Source organism: Phyllostomus hastatus, unplaced genomic scaffold (assembly GCF_019186645.2).
Source record: "Phyllostomus hastatus isolate PE091 unplaced genomic scaffold, TTU_PhHast_1.1 phas_contig_34, whole genome shotgun sequence".
Taxonomy (NCBI): domain Eukaryota; kingdom Metazoa; phylum Chordata; class Mammalia; order Chiroptera; family Phyllostomidae; genus Phyllostomus; species Phyllostomus hastatus.
In genome coordinates this window covers 25865303-25882126 of record NW_025333857.1, presented here as the reverse complement: position 1 = coordinate 25882126, position 16824 = coordinate 25865303, and the positions used below count along the sequence as shown (strand labels likewise).

Below are 16824 nucleotides of genomic sequence, written 5' to 3'. Positions count from 1 at the left end.
AACTTTGACCCACCATTCTGCAAACTAATTTGACGGTAGAATAATTTTTTGTGGAGTAACTGGTTGTATACCATCGCCTGCTGGATTGGGGAACAACGCCCTCAGGCTTGCACAGGGGGGCCGGGGCTCAGGGAGAGAGAAGAATCACTCAGAGCCCAGGGACAGGACCACTTCTAACTCTCCAACTAACCAGCTGGGTGACCTTGGCAAGTTATTTTCTTTCTCCTGGTGGCTCTGCACGCACCTGCACCTGGCCTATCCTTCCTCTGCTTCTTTGCTTCTTGAAGATTAACTATCAGGACTATCTTGGACACCCACCCCCTCCCTCAGGAAACTCTGGCCCTGTTGTCATCTCCCCAGGCAGGGAGTGGGAGCCCCTCTTCTGCTCAGCTCTTATTACACTGTGTCACCCTGTCAAATGGTTGGCTTCCTCCACTATTTTGAGGGGGGTGTCAAATTTGGTTTGCGTAAACAACCATCTTAAGAGCTTATTTTAAAAATGCAGATGCCTCTGTCTTACCCCCAAAAAAATCCAGCTTAGTTGCTCTGAGGTGTGTATTCAATAGCTCTAGAATGTGAGTTTTTAACACGCATTTGGGCAATATTCTCAGGCAGATGATTATTTGCAATCCCCGTGACTGGCTCCATGAGGGTAAAAACCTCTTCTACCTGTTTATTTTAAACAATAAATGTTGAGTGAGTGAACAAATGAATGAATGAATGAATGAAATGATGCCAGTTTCCTCCTCTGTAAAATGATGAGGTTGCACTGGATAGTCTGTCAGCTTTCTCTTGGTTAACCTTCTCTTTGTAAAGTTCAGGTTATTTTACACAAGCTACTGTGTTCCCAGACTCTTCAGATCGATCAGAGCCATACACAATGCACAAACCTAAGCACATGAAACCACGAGGGAGGTCTGCTGAAGAGGAGTTAGTCTAGTCCGCACTGTGATTCAGCAAATGACTCACAACTCATGAATAACCATATTTTGAAACTATCAATTTTATCACAAGGCAAAGATACAAAGGAGGACATGAAGTTGTGCTCTTGTGCATTTGGTCTCCTTCTCGGAGTAGCTGAGAAGCAGCACTGCCAGGGCTAATAAACCCCCAGATTTGGGAATTAGGGAACAAGGCATTACAGGAAACCAGGGGCCAGAGAAAACGCCGGGGTGTTGAACAGCTCTCCAGCTGGGTGGAAGGGGTACAAGCCATTAGCTCTGTCAGAGCCCCATGAGTCTGCTCCAACCACTTCTCAATGGAGTCTTTGAACATAAAGCCCTGATTCTCCTCTCCCTGAGAAAACCACAGGTTTTGAGAGGAAGCTCCAGCTTTGCACAAGAGCTATGGCCTGAGAAAAGTTAAGTCTCCCATCACTATGACCGCACAGCATTTCAGAGGAAAAGGTTGGCTATGGCTGCCAAGATCCAGCAAATATTTGGTTAGCTTGGAAAGAATGGGTACTCATTTTCCAATTCTCACATATTTCTTCAAGCCCAGTGCCTTTTATTAAAAACCTCAACTCCAGAGATACAGTCGAATGAAATTTCGGGCTCGAAGCATTCATCTGTATCCCGGGAAGCAGAACCTAAAATCTAAACAAAGAAAAGCTTAATCACTAGAACTCATGAATTTCCTCTAGGAGCAGGGCTCGGTGTAGCCGAAGAATCGTCCGAGGGGCTCCTGACTGTAGTTTTCTTTGGGTGCGTGTTTACGGGAGAGGCCAGGGAGTGTCCTTCGGCTGGCTAGGGTCAGCACCCCATGGCCCATGGAATAAACCCTGCCTTCAGCCTTGTTTGCTTCTGCACCGCCTGTGGGTTAAGGATGTGTTGGGTTGGGGTTTTTTTAGATTTTTAAATATTAAAAAATATCAAAATAAGAAAAATATTTCATGACATCTGAAAATTATAGGAAATTCAAATTTGTGTCCATCAGTAAAGTGTCACCAGAACATGGCCATGCTGATGGGCTTATGCTGTGTATGGAGCCTTCTGAGCTACAATGGCAGAGGTGAGTCATTGAGACAGACCCTATGGCCTTCAAAGCTTAAAATCTGTCCTATCTGGCCCTTTGCAGGAAAAGTCTGTAGGCCCCCAAGTAGGGGATATGACTTGATCTTCACTGGCATTTGAACTAAAAACTACAGCGTATATGTGCACAGTTAAATAATTACAAAGCAAACACTTGTATAACCTAAGACGTGGGTCAGGAAGAAAGACATCGCTGGTCATCACCTCAGAGTCCTCCCTGCGTTTGTTCTTCCTGCACAGAGTTCGCCGGTAGCTGGTCCTCTGTGGTGTCTTCCTTGCTGTTCCTTATACTTTTACCATGTAAATGCCACACCGTGTTCTCCTTTTATCCACAGGGAGTATGTTCCAAGATGCCCAGTGTACACCTAAAACCAAGGCTAGTTCTGAACCCTACATACACTATGTTTATTCCTGCTCACACATACCTATGATAAAGTTTCATCAATAAACTAGGCACAATAAGACATTAACAACTAATAAAAAATAGAACGATTATAACAAAATGCTACAATAAACGTTCTGTGAATGTGCTCTCTCTCAAAGTAGCGTGTTGTGCTGTACTCACCTTTTTGTGATGATTCCAGGTGACACAACTGAGTTGAAGACAGAGGCATCACAATGAAGTGTTAGGATACTGACCTTCTGACGATACTAACAAGCACTTTGCAATGTCTCTTATGCTTATCCGAATTGCCAGCAACACAACCCTTGGGTTTGGGGGGCATTTTTAATTAAAATAAGAGTTACTTGAACACAAGCACCGAGAAACCCAGAGAGTCAGTCTGACAATTAAAATGGCAACTACCACCCCGCCAACCCGTGACTAACAGGCGAGAGCACGTGAGCACGTGGGGCGTGAGTGTCTGCAGGCAGAGACACTGGCCAAAGGGGTAATTCCCGTCAGGACAGATCAGAGCAGGACATTGTGAGATTTCGTCATGCTATTCAGAGCAGCTTGCAATTTAAAAGTTAACTGTCCCCCCACCCCATACACACACTCCGACAGATGGAAGCTCATTGTTTATTTCTGAAAATTTAAAAAAAAATTTTTATTGATCTTAGAGAGAAGGGGGAGAGGTGGAGAAAGAGAGATACCAATTTGTTGTTTGGTTTGTTCATGCATTTATTGGTTGTTTCTTGTATGTGCCCTCACAGGATATGAACTTGCAACCTTGGTGTATCACGATGATACTCTAACCAACCCAGCTACCGGATCAGAGCGGGAATTTTCTCTTTAATGTTTTTGGACTGCAGTTAATCACTGGCAACTGAAATTGCAGAAAGTGAAACCTAGGATAAGGGGGGCTACTTACTGTAATTGAATTTTACTTGCTTTTGAACTGTGTATTTGTAGAATTTACACTACATTTGCTTTTGTGTGTTGGTTTCTTTCAGCATAGTTTGTGAGACTCGGCCCTGAGTTACTGCATGTTGCTATAGTTCTGTCACTATTTAGCTGCATGGTATTCCACAGTATTTCTTTAGCACAGTTCATTTATTCGTTTTAACATTGATGGACGATTGGGTCATTTCCAATTTTTGACTATTGTGAATAGCATTGCTATGAACATCTTGTATCTGAACCATCATTGATTTATGTGAAAATCTCTGGAGAGGAGTGGAACTGTTGAATTGTAGGATATGTATATCTTCAACCCTAATGGTTAATACCAAACTATTCTCCAAAAAGTTTGGACCAAATAAACTCCCACCAGCTGCCTCCTTCTAGGGAGCAGAGAAGCTCTTAGTGTCTGATCAGTCAGCACTAATTCCATCTCTAAACCCTGAACCACACCTGCCCCAGCACTCCGGAGAGCCAGAGTGCATGGGAGCAGTAATCTCTTCTACTTTGTATCTTCCCTTCATGTAATCCTCAGGCCTTGAACACATAGCAAGAAAACAGTCAACATTCTAAGAATGATCCTTGAGATAATGTGATTGTATTTTAGACTTTGTAACTGGCTAACTGGCCAGCCAGGTGTGAGAATGTCCTGACTACTTTCTCCTCTCCCCTGCACCCCCATGGATGGGAGCTGACGGAGAAAGGCCGTCGCAGCCAGTGGGTCAGGTGGCCTTCCAAAGCCTGTGGAGTGGACAGGATGAGCCAGGGAAATGGTCATTGCCCGTTTCTCCATCAGGAAATCAGAGGACTTCCAATGCCAGGGTGTCAGCTAACGGCAAGCTGATGCTTGCATCTTGCTCGACAGGGTTTTAGGGAAACTGGACAGAAGGCACCCACCCCGCCGGCAGCCCGCAGGCAAAAACCCTGTCACCTGGAGGGCCAAGTGGGAGCGGCGTTTCTGAGGCATTATGTAGCACTCCACTGAAAAGGCACAAACACACCCCAAACTCCAGCACACATTTATCCAGTTTGTGAAGTGGATTAATAGAATAACCAATAAAACATGTATAAAAGCTTTAATTAAATCTGATGAAATAAAACTTCATGTTTTATTTATGGACACTCCCAACATGTAAAGGATTCAGGGACACATTCATTTTTACTGCCATTTCGTCCTCATATCTATAATTAAATCCAGGCTGCAGCTCTGGCCCAAAGCAATGCAGCATTTTAAAGCTGGCCTTGGACCCTCCCTCCCCCACCCCATCTGCTTTTAATTATCATCACCATCCCGATATGAAGGAGGCTTATGGTAAAACAAAACAAAATAATAAAACAAACAAACGAAAAAACAGTTGTTGCCATTGTGTTTTAAAATGACGTGCTGAGGGAGGGTTTCAGGTGGGCGGGCACATCCTCTATTTCCAGTTTTATTCTGTACCAAGTGCACAGTCCCTTCACTTTACTTTTGACATAAAAAAGGGCTTCATGAAACAAGACAAAATAACTTATGATTATATGAAACATAACTGTGACAAATCACAAAACTATACATATTAATAGAAAAAAAGTGTACCTAATTCTTTAAAAGATTTATGACAATAAGCACCAGATGTGCCCTTAGAGTAAAATCGGCCCCACATCCAGGATGATGTATGCAGTTCATTTCTCTACGTGAGTGTATATAACTATGTACAGGAGTCTGTGTGATTTATGGAAAACAGATTTCCACTTTTCCCCCCAAAGTGCTTTATGTCAGCAACATTACACAGGATGCTCTGCTGTCTGTACAAAATAAATCTCTTCTTTTTTACACTCACCATTTTTTCCAATGAGTGGTTTTTTTTTTGCTTTATCCTTTGCAAAAAAAAAAGTGTAACCGCAGAAATTCCATATGACCAACAAAAAGTGCCATTAAAAAATTCTATAAAATGACATGGTCAAAACAGTCAAATAAAACACCAAATAATTAAATCGGACATTTACAATCACTATTCCCAATACTTCAAGGCAACTGAAAAGTCAAGGTTCTTGGATTGGGCAGACGAGCATCCACCTCTGTTCTAGCACGCTAATGTGCCTGACAGCTGGGCATGTAGAAGCAACAGAATACCGACACTTGGTTTTATCAGTGAAAAGTACGCGGTGGTCCACTGAAGACCTACTCTCCACTTTAGAATCATGTAACTTGGGGGAGACAGGTAAAGGGACCCCACAGGATTAGTAAATATTTAAATAATATTTAACAGCTGATCGGAGGCTAAATTACAACTGACACTTTGATGCAGTCCCTTTAGGGAATCAACACAATGCAGTAAGTGAAATGTCCCTAGGCATACTGATTTTTTGTTAATGTAATAGGATAATTAGCTTTGGGCTGCATGTATTTTCATAGGCACCCGTTTTTACTTAAAAAGGGGGGATGACAATCTCTGTTTGAATGTGTGTGAAAATGGTTACATATAAAGACTAAAAAGGCCAGGAAATGGAAGGGAATGAATTTTTGAACATTCCATCTTTACTGCTAAAACATAATAATGAAAGCATATATAAGTCCTGTGCAATGCAAGAAACAAATTTTAAGGAGAAGCGAGATTCTGGAATCTAAAGGCAGCATGAATAGTTGAGAAGGAACCTGGGTGTCCTGACCTGGCCTTAAGCTCAAGCCTGCAGCCACCAGGAAACACTGAGTGGATGTGAGGGGCTCTCAGCATTGCCAGCAGCACTGGGCCCCGCTCCCTGCGAGATCCCTCTGCCAACAAGAGTGCCCCCTGAGGGGCCAGACCTGCAGGGGCTGCTGCTGCCTGGCTCCCTCCAGCCACAGCAAAGCAGGAGAGGGGTGGGGCCCCTGTGAAGCCATGATAAGACCGGAGACTGGCACAGGAGCATTATCTCCTCCAGCTTTTGGCTTTGTCTTCCTTTCCCCTTTCCATTTCAAATTACCTAAAGCCATAAGACAGGGGTGACAACATCAGCTGCAAGAAAAACCTTGCCTTTTCCCTTTTGCCTCCTCACCACACAAATGAAATACATTTTGAGTTCCTCATAAAGGCTTATGGATAGACGGTCTCTCTAAAAAGCTTTCTTTTCTTTACAGATTGTGACACATGAGAGATGTTAGTGTCACATGCATGTATCCTTGCTTAGGCCAAGTGATACACCCGTAAAGTCTGCAAGGAGGGTGGTACTTTACATGCAGCCTGAGAGAGCTCACTTAGAAAGGGAGCCTAATATGCATCCTTTCATAAAGTAGAGCATATTTTTGTCAAGTGAATAACTTGTTTCTTTCATAGACTTGGACGTCTGCACGGGATGGCTGTCCTCAGATCAGAGCTCACAGAGAAACTGGACTGACCCAGCGCACATAAAGATGGACCCACACTTGGTTCTTTATTCACCTTATTCCACCACATGTTTGAATGAGGCCCAGATGCAGGCAGAATGCCACTGACTGCGCAGCCAGACTAGAAGGACCCATCTGTCAGGACACAGCTATCACTGGGTACCTCTGACACTAAGCTGTTTAATTGTCTTGTTGAAGATTGTAATTATTTCGGTTTAACAAACAGCACTGTTTCATTTTGGTTCAGAAAACATTTTTAAAGAGAGCAAAAAGGAAGCATGAAATGTGACAGTACTGGATGCCCTAATTTACTGGGGGTCTTTGGGGTCTGGCTAATTTTTATAGCCTAGGCCTTAGGACTTGGGATTGTTTTAAAGCTCTGTAAAGGTGCCATGGAAAATGGCTTCATCTTCAGGCTTTATCTCAACTGGCCAAGTGCTCTGTGAAAATCCCAGGCCCTCAAACCAGGGAAAAATGGTTGTCTTCTTTTGCCCACCTTCCCAGAACTGTTTCCTCTGCCTGCCTTAGGTCAGACCGGGCTAAGAGTGGAGGATCAGACAATGGTGGGTGGTGGGCAGGTCTGAGCCACAGTCAGGAAGAGGGAGAGAACAATGCAAAAGGGGGGAGAAAAGTGCCAGGGGGAGACAGACAGTCAGATGGTGGATCTCCTGAGGGAGGTGAGCAGAGGCTGTGCAAAATAACTGGATATAGGGCATCTCTAGTTTGGTTTTCAAGAAAACCAAGGGACGTAACTCAGTGTGTCCCTGTGCTCACACCTCCTAGCGTGTCTCTGGGAGAGCACCAGAGAAGAAGCAATGGGGAGCAGGTCTCGACCTTGTGCTTTGAACAAGGTCTTTGAGGTGGAGTTGCTGGAGAGTTACCCCTCTAGGGTTCCTGCTCCAGCACTGGGAAGAGGGTGTGCCCACCCTGTTTCCCTCAGGTAGCCTTTGCTAATGCAAAACTAACATTCCAGGAGTGCTCACAGGTGCTGCAAGGGGTGGCCAGGTGGAGCTGCACAGCTGGGGCAAAAAACGTAGGTAGCTGGCTGGGGTGATTACAATAATTTTTGCATCCAAAGGACAGACTCCTAAATATTTTTTTCCATTTAACATAAGTGTAAATAACAAGTCTTTAAAAATGAAAGAACTAAGATAGGTTTTTGAAATATAAAACAAGCTGTAGTGCCTTTCAAAAGACTACTTGACAGAACCTTCTTATTTTGCTTTCGGAGAAACACTGAAAAGCAATTGGTTAGCGTGGGGATACGTAAAAGGACAGAGGGAGGCAGCCAGCTCACTGAAATGCCAGGCTGGTGCTGGAAACCTGGGGTTTCCCCAAGGGTGGAGCCCACTCTGTGCTGTGGGACCTGGGTTTCCTTGGTGCCTGGCTTGGCAGCAGCTAGCGGTGAGGATGAGCACGGGCCGAGGCAGTTCACTGTGCTTCTGGCAATTCGTGTTGTCCTTCTCTATTCAGGGTGTTGGGCAAGGGTGATTCCCAAACTACGTTTTCACAAGCACATCACTTCATTGGTGTCCTCTGACAGCTGACAGCCAGGAAGTAACAGGTATCCGGTAGAGTGAGTCTCAATTCCCTTTGGAAAGACAGTCCTGCTGTCACCAGCGAACCAAGAGAGGAAAAGGAGCAAATGCAGACATTCCTGCGAAGCCCAGCTATGACCAACCAGTCCTGCCTTCTGAAGCACATCCGTGACTTTGCAGGTTCTGCTGACTTGGTCGACATACTTTTCATGCAGTCTATGAGGGTGCGAGCACAACAGGTGGCAAGCAACTGAAAGGTTCTGCATGCCAGTGGTGGTGGAGGCCAGGGGAACATTTAGCCTTCAGTATAGACGGAGGAGAGCTGGCTAGGACAGCGGTCCACAGCGCTGATTTGCAAGAATGTGGGGTCTTCAGGCCCACCACGAATGGACTCTCCAAAGAGGCTTGAGGAACCCGAAGGCAAATCATACACTGGAAGAGAACAAACAGACAGGTCAACTCCTGCCTTGTCACTCCCCCAGGGGTGCAGTGAGGTGACCGTGCTGAACTAGGCCCCACAGCAGGCACCTTAAGGTGCCTATCCTCAGGCCTCTTAGTGGAGGACAAGGCTGATGTGCATGCAGACAAATGACCAAAATAAGTCTTGGCACAAAATATGGGCTGAGGATAAGCAAAAATGAAGTAGTCTGGGAAAGGGTGAGGGTGGTCTCAAAAAGAGGTGATACTAAATTGAAGTTGAATCATAAAGGATGGGATTTTTACAGATGGAGAAATTTTGAGAAAAGAACATTCCAGAAGCAGGAAACAGGGAGAAAAGACAGAGAAGAGGGGCATGTGGGGCCAAGTGTGATGGCAAAGCTCAGGTGCAGAGCCCATTGGGAGACATGTGTGAAGGAAGTCTCAAAAGTCTGGTTTGGGCTAACTCACCAGGGCTTTGAATGCCATGCTGAGAAGAGTGGACTTATTCTCTAGGCAACTGGAAACTAAGGTATTTGAGCAGGAACATCACTTACTTTATCCTTCATTTTGGAAGGCACTGGTTACGGCAACACGGAAAGCAGAATAATGGTAAAGATAAGGGGCTGACTTTGGGAGACTCACTGGAAAACACATGACAGCACCCGGACTATAGTCGTGGAAGTGGGGCTGGGAGAAGCTAAGAGGAGTGACATTTAAAGGGTAGATGCAACAGGATTTGATGCAGTCATGTGCTGGGGTCAAGTTTAGCCCAGTCGGTCACAGGAAACACAACTGGTCTCTCCTGCCAGTCTGAGCAAGTTTCTAAGTCACAAACACCCACACACCTGTAATGCCCGAGTGAGTCGAGAAGGCTCTGTGGAAAACATCAAAGCCAGCCTGGCCCATGGACGTGGGGACCAGGTAGTCCTCAAAGGAAGGCACCACACTGCAGGAGCTGCTGGGAGGCACGGTTCTCTGGGAGTCCGGGTAGTGTGGGGGGCAGAATGTCTGCAGCTGCCCGTAAAATCCTGAAATGCAAGCACAGCACTGAGCTACTGCAAGGCACAACTTCCAAAGATTGTTCCAGCCCCACCAGACCCTCATTCAGCCTAGCTTCGTATGACAAAATGCCTTTAACTCTTAAGCTCACCCATAAAATCTTCTAAGCAAGAATTTGGAATGCACCTTTTGGGCAGAAGTGCTTCCACCTTCAGGGGCTTTCAAAGTTTATTGGCTTACGAAATTTTTATTTCTGCTCTAGCACCTGAAGCAGAAGGGCATCTTACTTCCCCTAGACTCTCCACTGCGTCCTGGACGCCGAAGGCCTGACCTTCAGAGGGCATGGCCACCCTTGCTCTCCAACCAGATTTGGAGTACATCTTCCTAACTTTGTTTATCCTACATTCTTTTTTTCACATTTAGTAAAAATCTTAAAAATTTTTAAAAAATAAATACAGATCTAATCATTCACCTGTCCTTCTAACAGATAAATTCATACACATTTATATCCTCCTCATTACTTTGAATAGGTACATAGTATCCCACAGTCGGATTACTGTAATCTACTCAACTGTTATTACTGTTGATCTTGGTAATGAATGAGAAAACTGAAAGTGAATAGTAAAATGGAGAAATATGTGGAAAGATTTCTTAATATTTTAAAATGATCATCAATATCTTGCTAATCATGTTTCATTTATCTCTTTCAATTTTGTTTCTCACTTAACGAAGTTTTCTTTGGGACCTTATGTGGTCTTTTTTAAATAATGTCCCACACCTTCCTTTTCCTTTTTTATCTCTGCCTCAAGATAAATTTAGGCCAGTGGATTAATTTCTTGGCATATAATATGCTCTTAAACATATAATAATGAAATCTTCATTTGATACTTTATTAAAGGCAGGGTTGCAGCTCTGCTGGAAACTCCATTGCCTCGTGTCTGTTTCTGCAAACGTCAAGTGTGAGCATCACCATCCATGTTGCTGGGATCTTACGAAGATTAAGCAAATCATCAGATAAGGAAATCCATATAGAACATTAAAGTGCTTTATATACATCAGTTATTATTGCCATCACTACTCTGGTTTTGGTAGGAAAAAATGAGGGATTAGTAGAGGAAGTGCCCCAGGGCCCCTTGCACAAATATTACATGATAGAGAACACAGAACTAACCCACGAACTTTGGGTCCTAGTCCTACGTGCCTTCCTCTACCAGAACGGCCTCTTCTTAAGACTGGAAGGCTTTAATGGTAGGTAGAAGATTGACGGGGGAGGGTAAGAATAGTATAGGAAATGGAGAAGCCAAAGAACTTATATATATGAACAACGGAGATGAACTAAAGAGGGGGAACATGGGTGAGAACGGGTGCACAGGGTGGAGGGGAACAAAGTGGGGGAAATGGAACAACTGTAATAGCATAATCAATAAAACATATTTTAAAAAAAGATTGGAAGGCTTCACATTTGGTCAAAGAAAATTAAGCTCCTATCAACAGGCAGGAAAGTGCTATCGGGGTTCTTTTTGGCTCTTTAAATACAACCAGGATGCACTGGCATATCTAGGCTACCACGCTCACAACCCTTCTCATTTCTGACTGGCACTCTAGAGTACAACCACTCATGCTCCCCTTGGCCGGGAGGCCTGTTCTCTGGTTACCAGAAACATTACCAAAGAATATGAGCTAAACTGCCCCTAAAGACACAGGCTGGCCCTCTAGGAGCTTATGATCCAAGGCAGAGAGAAAGATGCAGGTTTACACATAGGGCACACCCATAGTAGAAAATAAGTAGTAATCTCCTTCATAAGCAGATGGTTGTATATTTATACAGAATCAAGAAAAAGTCCACATAAAGTTTGGGAGGAATATTAAGTGCATGTTAGCATTATATACTAGGAAAACACTTAATGAAATTCCATGTCAAGGCAGGAGAAGAAAAAAAGGGAAAATTATTGGCTCTTCTCTTTTTGACACTCGAAGGCTTCTTCTATATGCTTTCAATAGAGAGATGGGCAGAGGACCCGAACAGACCACAAATTTGACCAACTGATAGGGACACACTGTCAGTCCCCTGGCCATCAAAGAAATAAAAATCAACATGAGGATAAAATACTATATTCTACCTAACACATTGACAAGGATTTCTAAAAATCACTCTGGTGCTAAAGTCAGAGTGGCAGAGAAATTCTGTGGAAGCATTGCAGACATGGCAAAACAGCATGAGCCTTTTGGAAAACGATTTGATAAGCTGTATCTAGAACCCTGAAAGTGTTCATGCTCTTCAATATGAAAATTTTACTTGTGGGAACGTATTCTAAAAGTGTAGTCCAAAGAACAGAAGAAATTCTACACAGATGGTCATTGCAGTGTTGGCCATCATAATAGAAACTTGAAGAGTCAAAATGGTAACCATAAGAGAATGGTTAAGCAAATAGTGGTACATGTACATGATGGGAATATTAAGAAGCCATTAAAACAATGATTATATAGAATTTTTACAGTGTGGAAAGACTATTACAAGGTTGGGTTGGAAAAAAGCCAAGATACAAAGCTGAATACAGAGACAAGGCTCAGTTATGTGGAAGCCTAGGCATAGGATAGATTGCAAGGCAACATAGCTATAGGTGTCTTTGCTTTTGTTTATATTTTTCTGAATTTTAACAGTGGTGAAGAGCAAGTACTCTGGAGCCAGATTTCCCGGGTTCAAATCCTAGCTCAACTACTTACTAATTATATAGTCTTGATGAATTACTTGACCTCTTGGTGTTTTAGTTTTCCAATTTGTAAAATGGAGTTAAACTTAATACCTACACCTCACTGAATTATTATGAAAATTAAATGAGTATTTACATGTTACATAATATAACCTGATGATATCATTAATCATATAATTAACATGTTAATAATGTAATTTATGTAATATATAAGTTTGCTCAATAAGGAAAGCAAGTAAAATTATTTCACTATAATGTAGTTCTCAAAAATAAAAAAAATTGTAAAGAGAAGTACAAAAAGGCAGTAAGTCCTTCAGCAATACCAAACATAAGAATGAACACAGCAGTAGGCCTGTGGTTCATGTACAGCTCCCAGGTGGAATCCTCTGGAACATTCTCGGCCCTCAGGGACCTGAGCCATATATCTCTTGCTGAGATTGGTTCTGGGATCCTGCACTAATTGACACCGACCCTGATTTCTTCATTCACCAAGCACCGGCTCAAAACAGCAACAAGTTTGAGTGGTTTGATGAACCCAGGATGTGCAGCTTTGTGACTAGTGAGGTCACTAAACTCCCCCTCTCCCCAAAGAGGGACATTAATCATTCAGGTGTGTCAGGTATAGTGATAGAGACTTTCACCTGCCTTTTGTGAAAACCAATTCATTCATTCTTTCCTATCTTCTCTCACGCTTCTATGACAGAGCAGACATGTCATATGGCTTCAGTCTACATTTGCACATTGTGATGTGTAAGAGTATGTGCAAGGTTAAAGATGCAGTGAAATCCACCCAGTGTTAAACATTAAACCCAACATTCTGGGCTCCCTTTCCCAGTTTCCCCTGTCCATCTGGACCTGCATAAGAGGGCAGAGTGGACTGTAATTCCTGCCTGTGGGTGTCTTGGCTGAAACAAGAAATATTCGAAACCAGAATGGCCCCGCAAGCATGTTTTATCACTCTCACAGCCAACTCGGGGAAAGAAAATCCTCTTTATTAAATCCCTCCCTTCAAGAAGCCAGCTACTAGAGATGCCAAGTGCACTGGTGTGGAGGACTGTGGTCACTGAAATCAAAGAGCTTTAACATATCCTCTTCCCAGTGCTATTTCCATAAAACTAATGAAATTTAAAAAAATTCTATTAGGGTCTTGCCACACACACATACTGAGAAAAAGCTTGACTCATTTTTTTTTTTTTTGATGAATGGCTCCTGTATTCCAGCTGTTGGATTTCACATAGTAACTTTGGAAGAAACACTACCTCTCGGACCCAAAGCAAAATGAGGCAAGATGTTAACACATTTGGTGAGCATAAAACATGAGAGTGATGGCAAGGTCAGCCAATCTGTCAGTCAGTCAGTCAGTCAGTCAGTCAGTGGTAGTTACCAAGTCTGGTCAAGGTACCTCCAGAGAGACCAGAGCAACAGAAGGTAAGACCTTGTCCTTGAGGAGTGATAATGCAGCTGGGGTGAGAACACACACATTTGTAATAGTAGAAGAATGCACACATGAATTTATGTTGGCAATAAATATTGGTTGTCCCATTTAGTTATAAAATCACCCCTCCCCCCATTTTAGAAGTTAGTTTACCTCCAAGAATGAAGGGGTGGGGTGGAGGGGGAATGGGGAGGAATCTGCGGACAAACTGACTCTACCCAAACTGCAGCTCCTAAAGGTCAGGGAGACTCATTCCTCCTCTTGTAAATTTTGGGAAGTTTTTCTTCCTTCTAAAAACTAACTTGTTTTTATAACTATAAAAATATTTGGAATTAAATATACCAATTAGAAAATGGAGAATAGTATAAACAAATAAAGAAAAATTATTTTTATTTCTACAGATAGATATAGCCAGATATATACACATAAAACTGGAATTTTATACATAATGTTTTGTATCCTGTTTTCTCCCCTAATACTGCCTATGAGCATCACATATTAAAATTCCTTCTTTAAAGCCCCTCCTCTTTCCTTTGTCACATGGGGTCCCTAGTGTTTCCATGATGGTAGGTTAGATCAGGAGTTCATGGTCATTCCTTCTGCTAATGATGATAAAGCAGCCCCAAGAATCTGGGTGTGGGTTTCCTTCGTAAGGTGGGAGGCGAGTGGAGGAAGAAAACAGGAGAAAAGACTCACTATAATAAGAGAAGAGTATTGTCTAGGGCAGCATCATCCAAAAGAACTTTCTGTGATGGTGGAAATGACCTATATCTTGCTGTCCAATACAGTAGCTGCATGTGGTTACTGAGCACCAGAGATGTGGCTAATGTGATTGAGGATTTGACTTTTAAATTGTATTTAATTTTAATTAATTCATATTTAAATAGTCACATGTGATTCCTGGCTCCTGGACTGGACAGCTCAGATCTAGGGCAATCTGCATTCCCAGGTTTAGCAGACTTTTGTTTCCAGAATGTTTCTGATTGAATTACTGAAGGAAAAAACACATGATCCACCAAGAGTTCAAATAAAAGCCAGATAATGATTTTTAGACTCCTGGCCTTCAAGATAGGAAGTATGTTAGACTCTTTATTATATATATCTTTTACTTACAAATTTACCAACCCAGTGTTTATGGAAGGAACTGCAGTAAAATGTATCCGTAAGTCCTGGCCAGCATGGCTGAGCTGGCTGAGCTGGCTGGAGTGCTGTCCGGTGGATGGAAAGGTTGTGGGTTTCATTCTTAGTCAGGGCCCTGCCCAGGTTGTGGGTTTGATCCCTAGTCAGGGCGTTGGCGAGGAGAAACTGATCGGTGTTTCTCACATAGATGCTTCTCTTCCTCTCTTTCTCCCTCCCTTCCCCTCGCTCTAAAAATCAATAAGCATGGCCTTGGGTGAGTATTAAAAAAATGTATCAATAAGTAGACAATGGTCACCCAACTTACAACCCCAAAGAGGGCTGATGAGTATTGTTCAAGCTCAACTTCCAGGGCATTGCAGCTCTCCTGGAGGAGTCACCTGTGCTTCTGGAAGTAGAAGAGCAAAAGGAAACGTGTCACCCACTGTGAGACTAGGTCACCATGCCCACTGCTGCGATCACTGGAGGAGCCACGATGGTGAAGTGACGTTCAACACAGAGGCCCTACCCGACTCGCACTCACATGGGTGTACCTTGTCGAGGTGCTGTGTCAGGAGCTGTGTACTCAGCGGGTTTGTTTATGTAGTAGGTGGCTTTGCAAAACAAAATTCCTGTTCTCCTTTTTGGTGAGGCTGGGCACCACCACCAAAATCTGGGCCCCAGGAAGAGTATGGGATGGACACAACTGGAATTGAGGCTGATTCGTCCCTGAGGTAGGCACTGCCCGGACCATGATGTGGCCACGTACAGATGCGGACTGCCCATGCATGCAGACTGCCCATGTGTGGGCCATCAGGAAGGCTGCCCCCAACTCCTTCCCCAGTCAGACTGTATGTAGCCTGATCAGGCCTGGCAAGACCCTTTGTGAGGGTCCTTGGAAACAATGCTTGGGAAGCGAATGCAAGAACATTCGCTTCCCAAGACCCCTGGGTGTCTTTGGATGGGAAAACCCTTCAACTCCTGTGTGATCATTGTAGGGGCTGGCCAAGTGCTGTAATTTTCAGCTATAGCCCAATTCTCAGGAGTCACCTGTTCTCTTGACCTTTCAGAAGAAACACTAAGGTGTATGCTTGACTTTGCCATTGTAGTTTTGTAAAATGGGGGTAATCACAGTATCTACTTCATAAGGTAACTGCAAAGATTAAAGATGATTAAAACAGATGACCCATGAAAAGTACTGTGCATGAGCCTGGCATGAGGTAGCACTCCATAAAATGTCACTCTTCGCTTTTCTCCTTCTATTCTTCTAATAACACAAGCATTCCAATGCTGATGCCTTCCTTCACTCATCAACAATTTACTAAACACTTACTCCAGTGCTGGAGACACAATGATGAATGAAACATGCTCTATGACTTCTTGGTGTTTATGTTTTCGTGAGAAAGAAAGATAAGCATATACATGAAAACACAAACAACATAATTTCATACTATATATGATGATAAAAAGAAAATGTTCCTTAAGGGATATATAGAGATGCAACTTTTTCTCCAGACTACATTTGAGGTGGGAAGAGAAAAAAGCAACAAGTAAAGCAACAAAGAAGTATGGGTGCTCCGAACACGCTGTGAGAGTGCTGGCTGCGGTTCTGTCTGCCTGGCCCTGTCTGGTGCGAGCAGGTGTAATCAGGAGTCATCTCACAGCCCTGCTGAGCCCCAGCCCTGGTGCAGTGGTGCTGATCAGTTTGTGGCTGAGTAGCATATACCAGTGGCAGAGGCAAGGCTGGCAATGCCTTAGCTTCTTGGTGGTATAGTTGTTTGCTGGCAAAATGGAAGGAATAATGCCCATTTATGAGCTTTCTGACTCTATTTTTCAGCAGAGTTTGTGAGTCACTTTAGGAAGTGTTGAGTTTTGCTCCTCAGCCATATG

General features: G+C 43.4%; 1 protein-coding gene across 5 annotated transcripts in view; it reads right to left on the bottom strand.

Moving 5' to 3' along the window:
* Positions 1-4433: 4433 nt before the first annotated feature.
* The window catches only part of GLIS3 (GLIS family zinc finger 3), a 452994-nt gene continuing 440603 nt past the window's right edge, over positions 4434-16824 (bottom strand). For all 5 annotated transcript variants that reach the window (XM_045840588.1, XM_045840586.1, XM_045840590.1 and 2 more), the window contains 2 exons: positions 9519-9701; positions 4434-8685 (listed from right to left, as the gene is read on the bottom strand). In XM_045840588.1, coding sequence (XP_045696544.1) covers positions 8549-8685; positions 9519-9701 — 320 coding nt within the window. In that variant the 3' untranslated portion in view covers positions 4434-8548. The remainder of the gene's footprint in view (positions 8686-9518; positions 9702-16824) is intronic.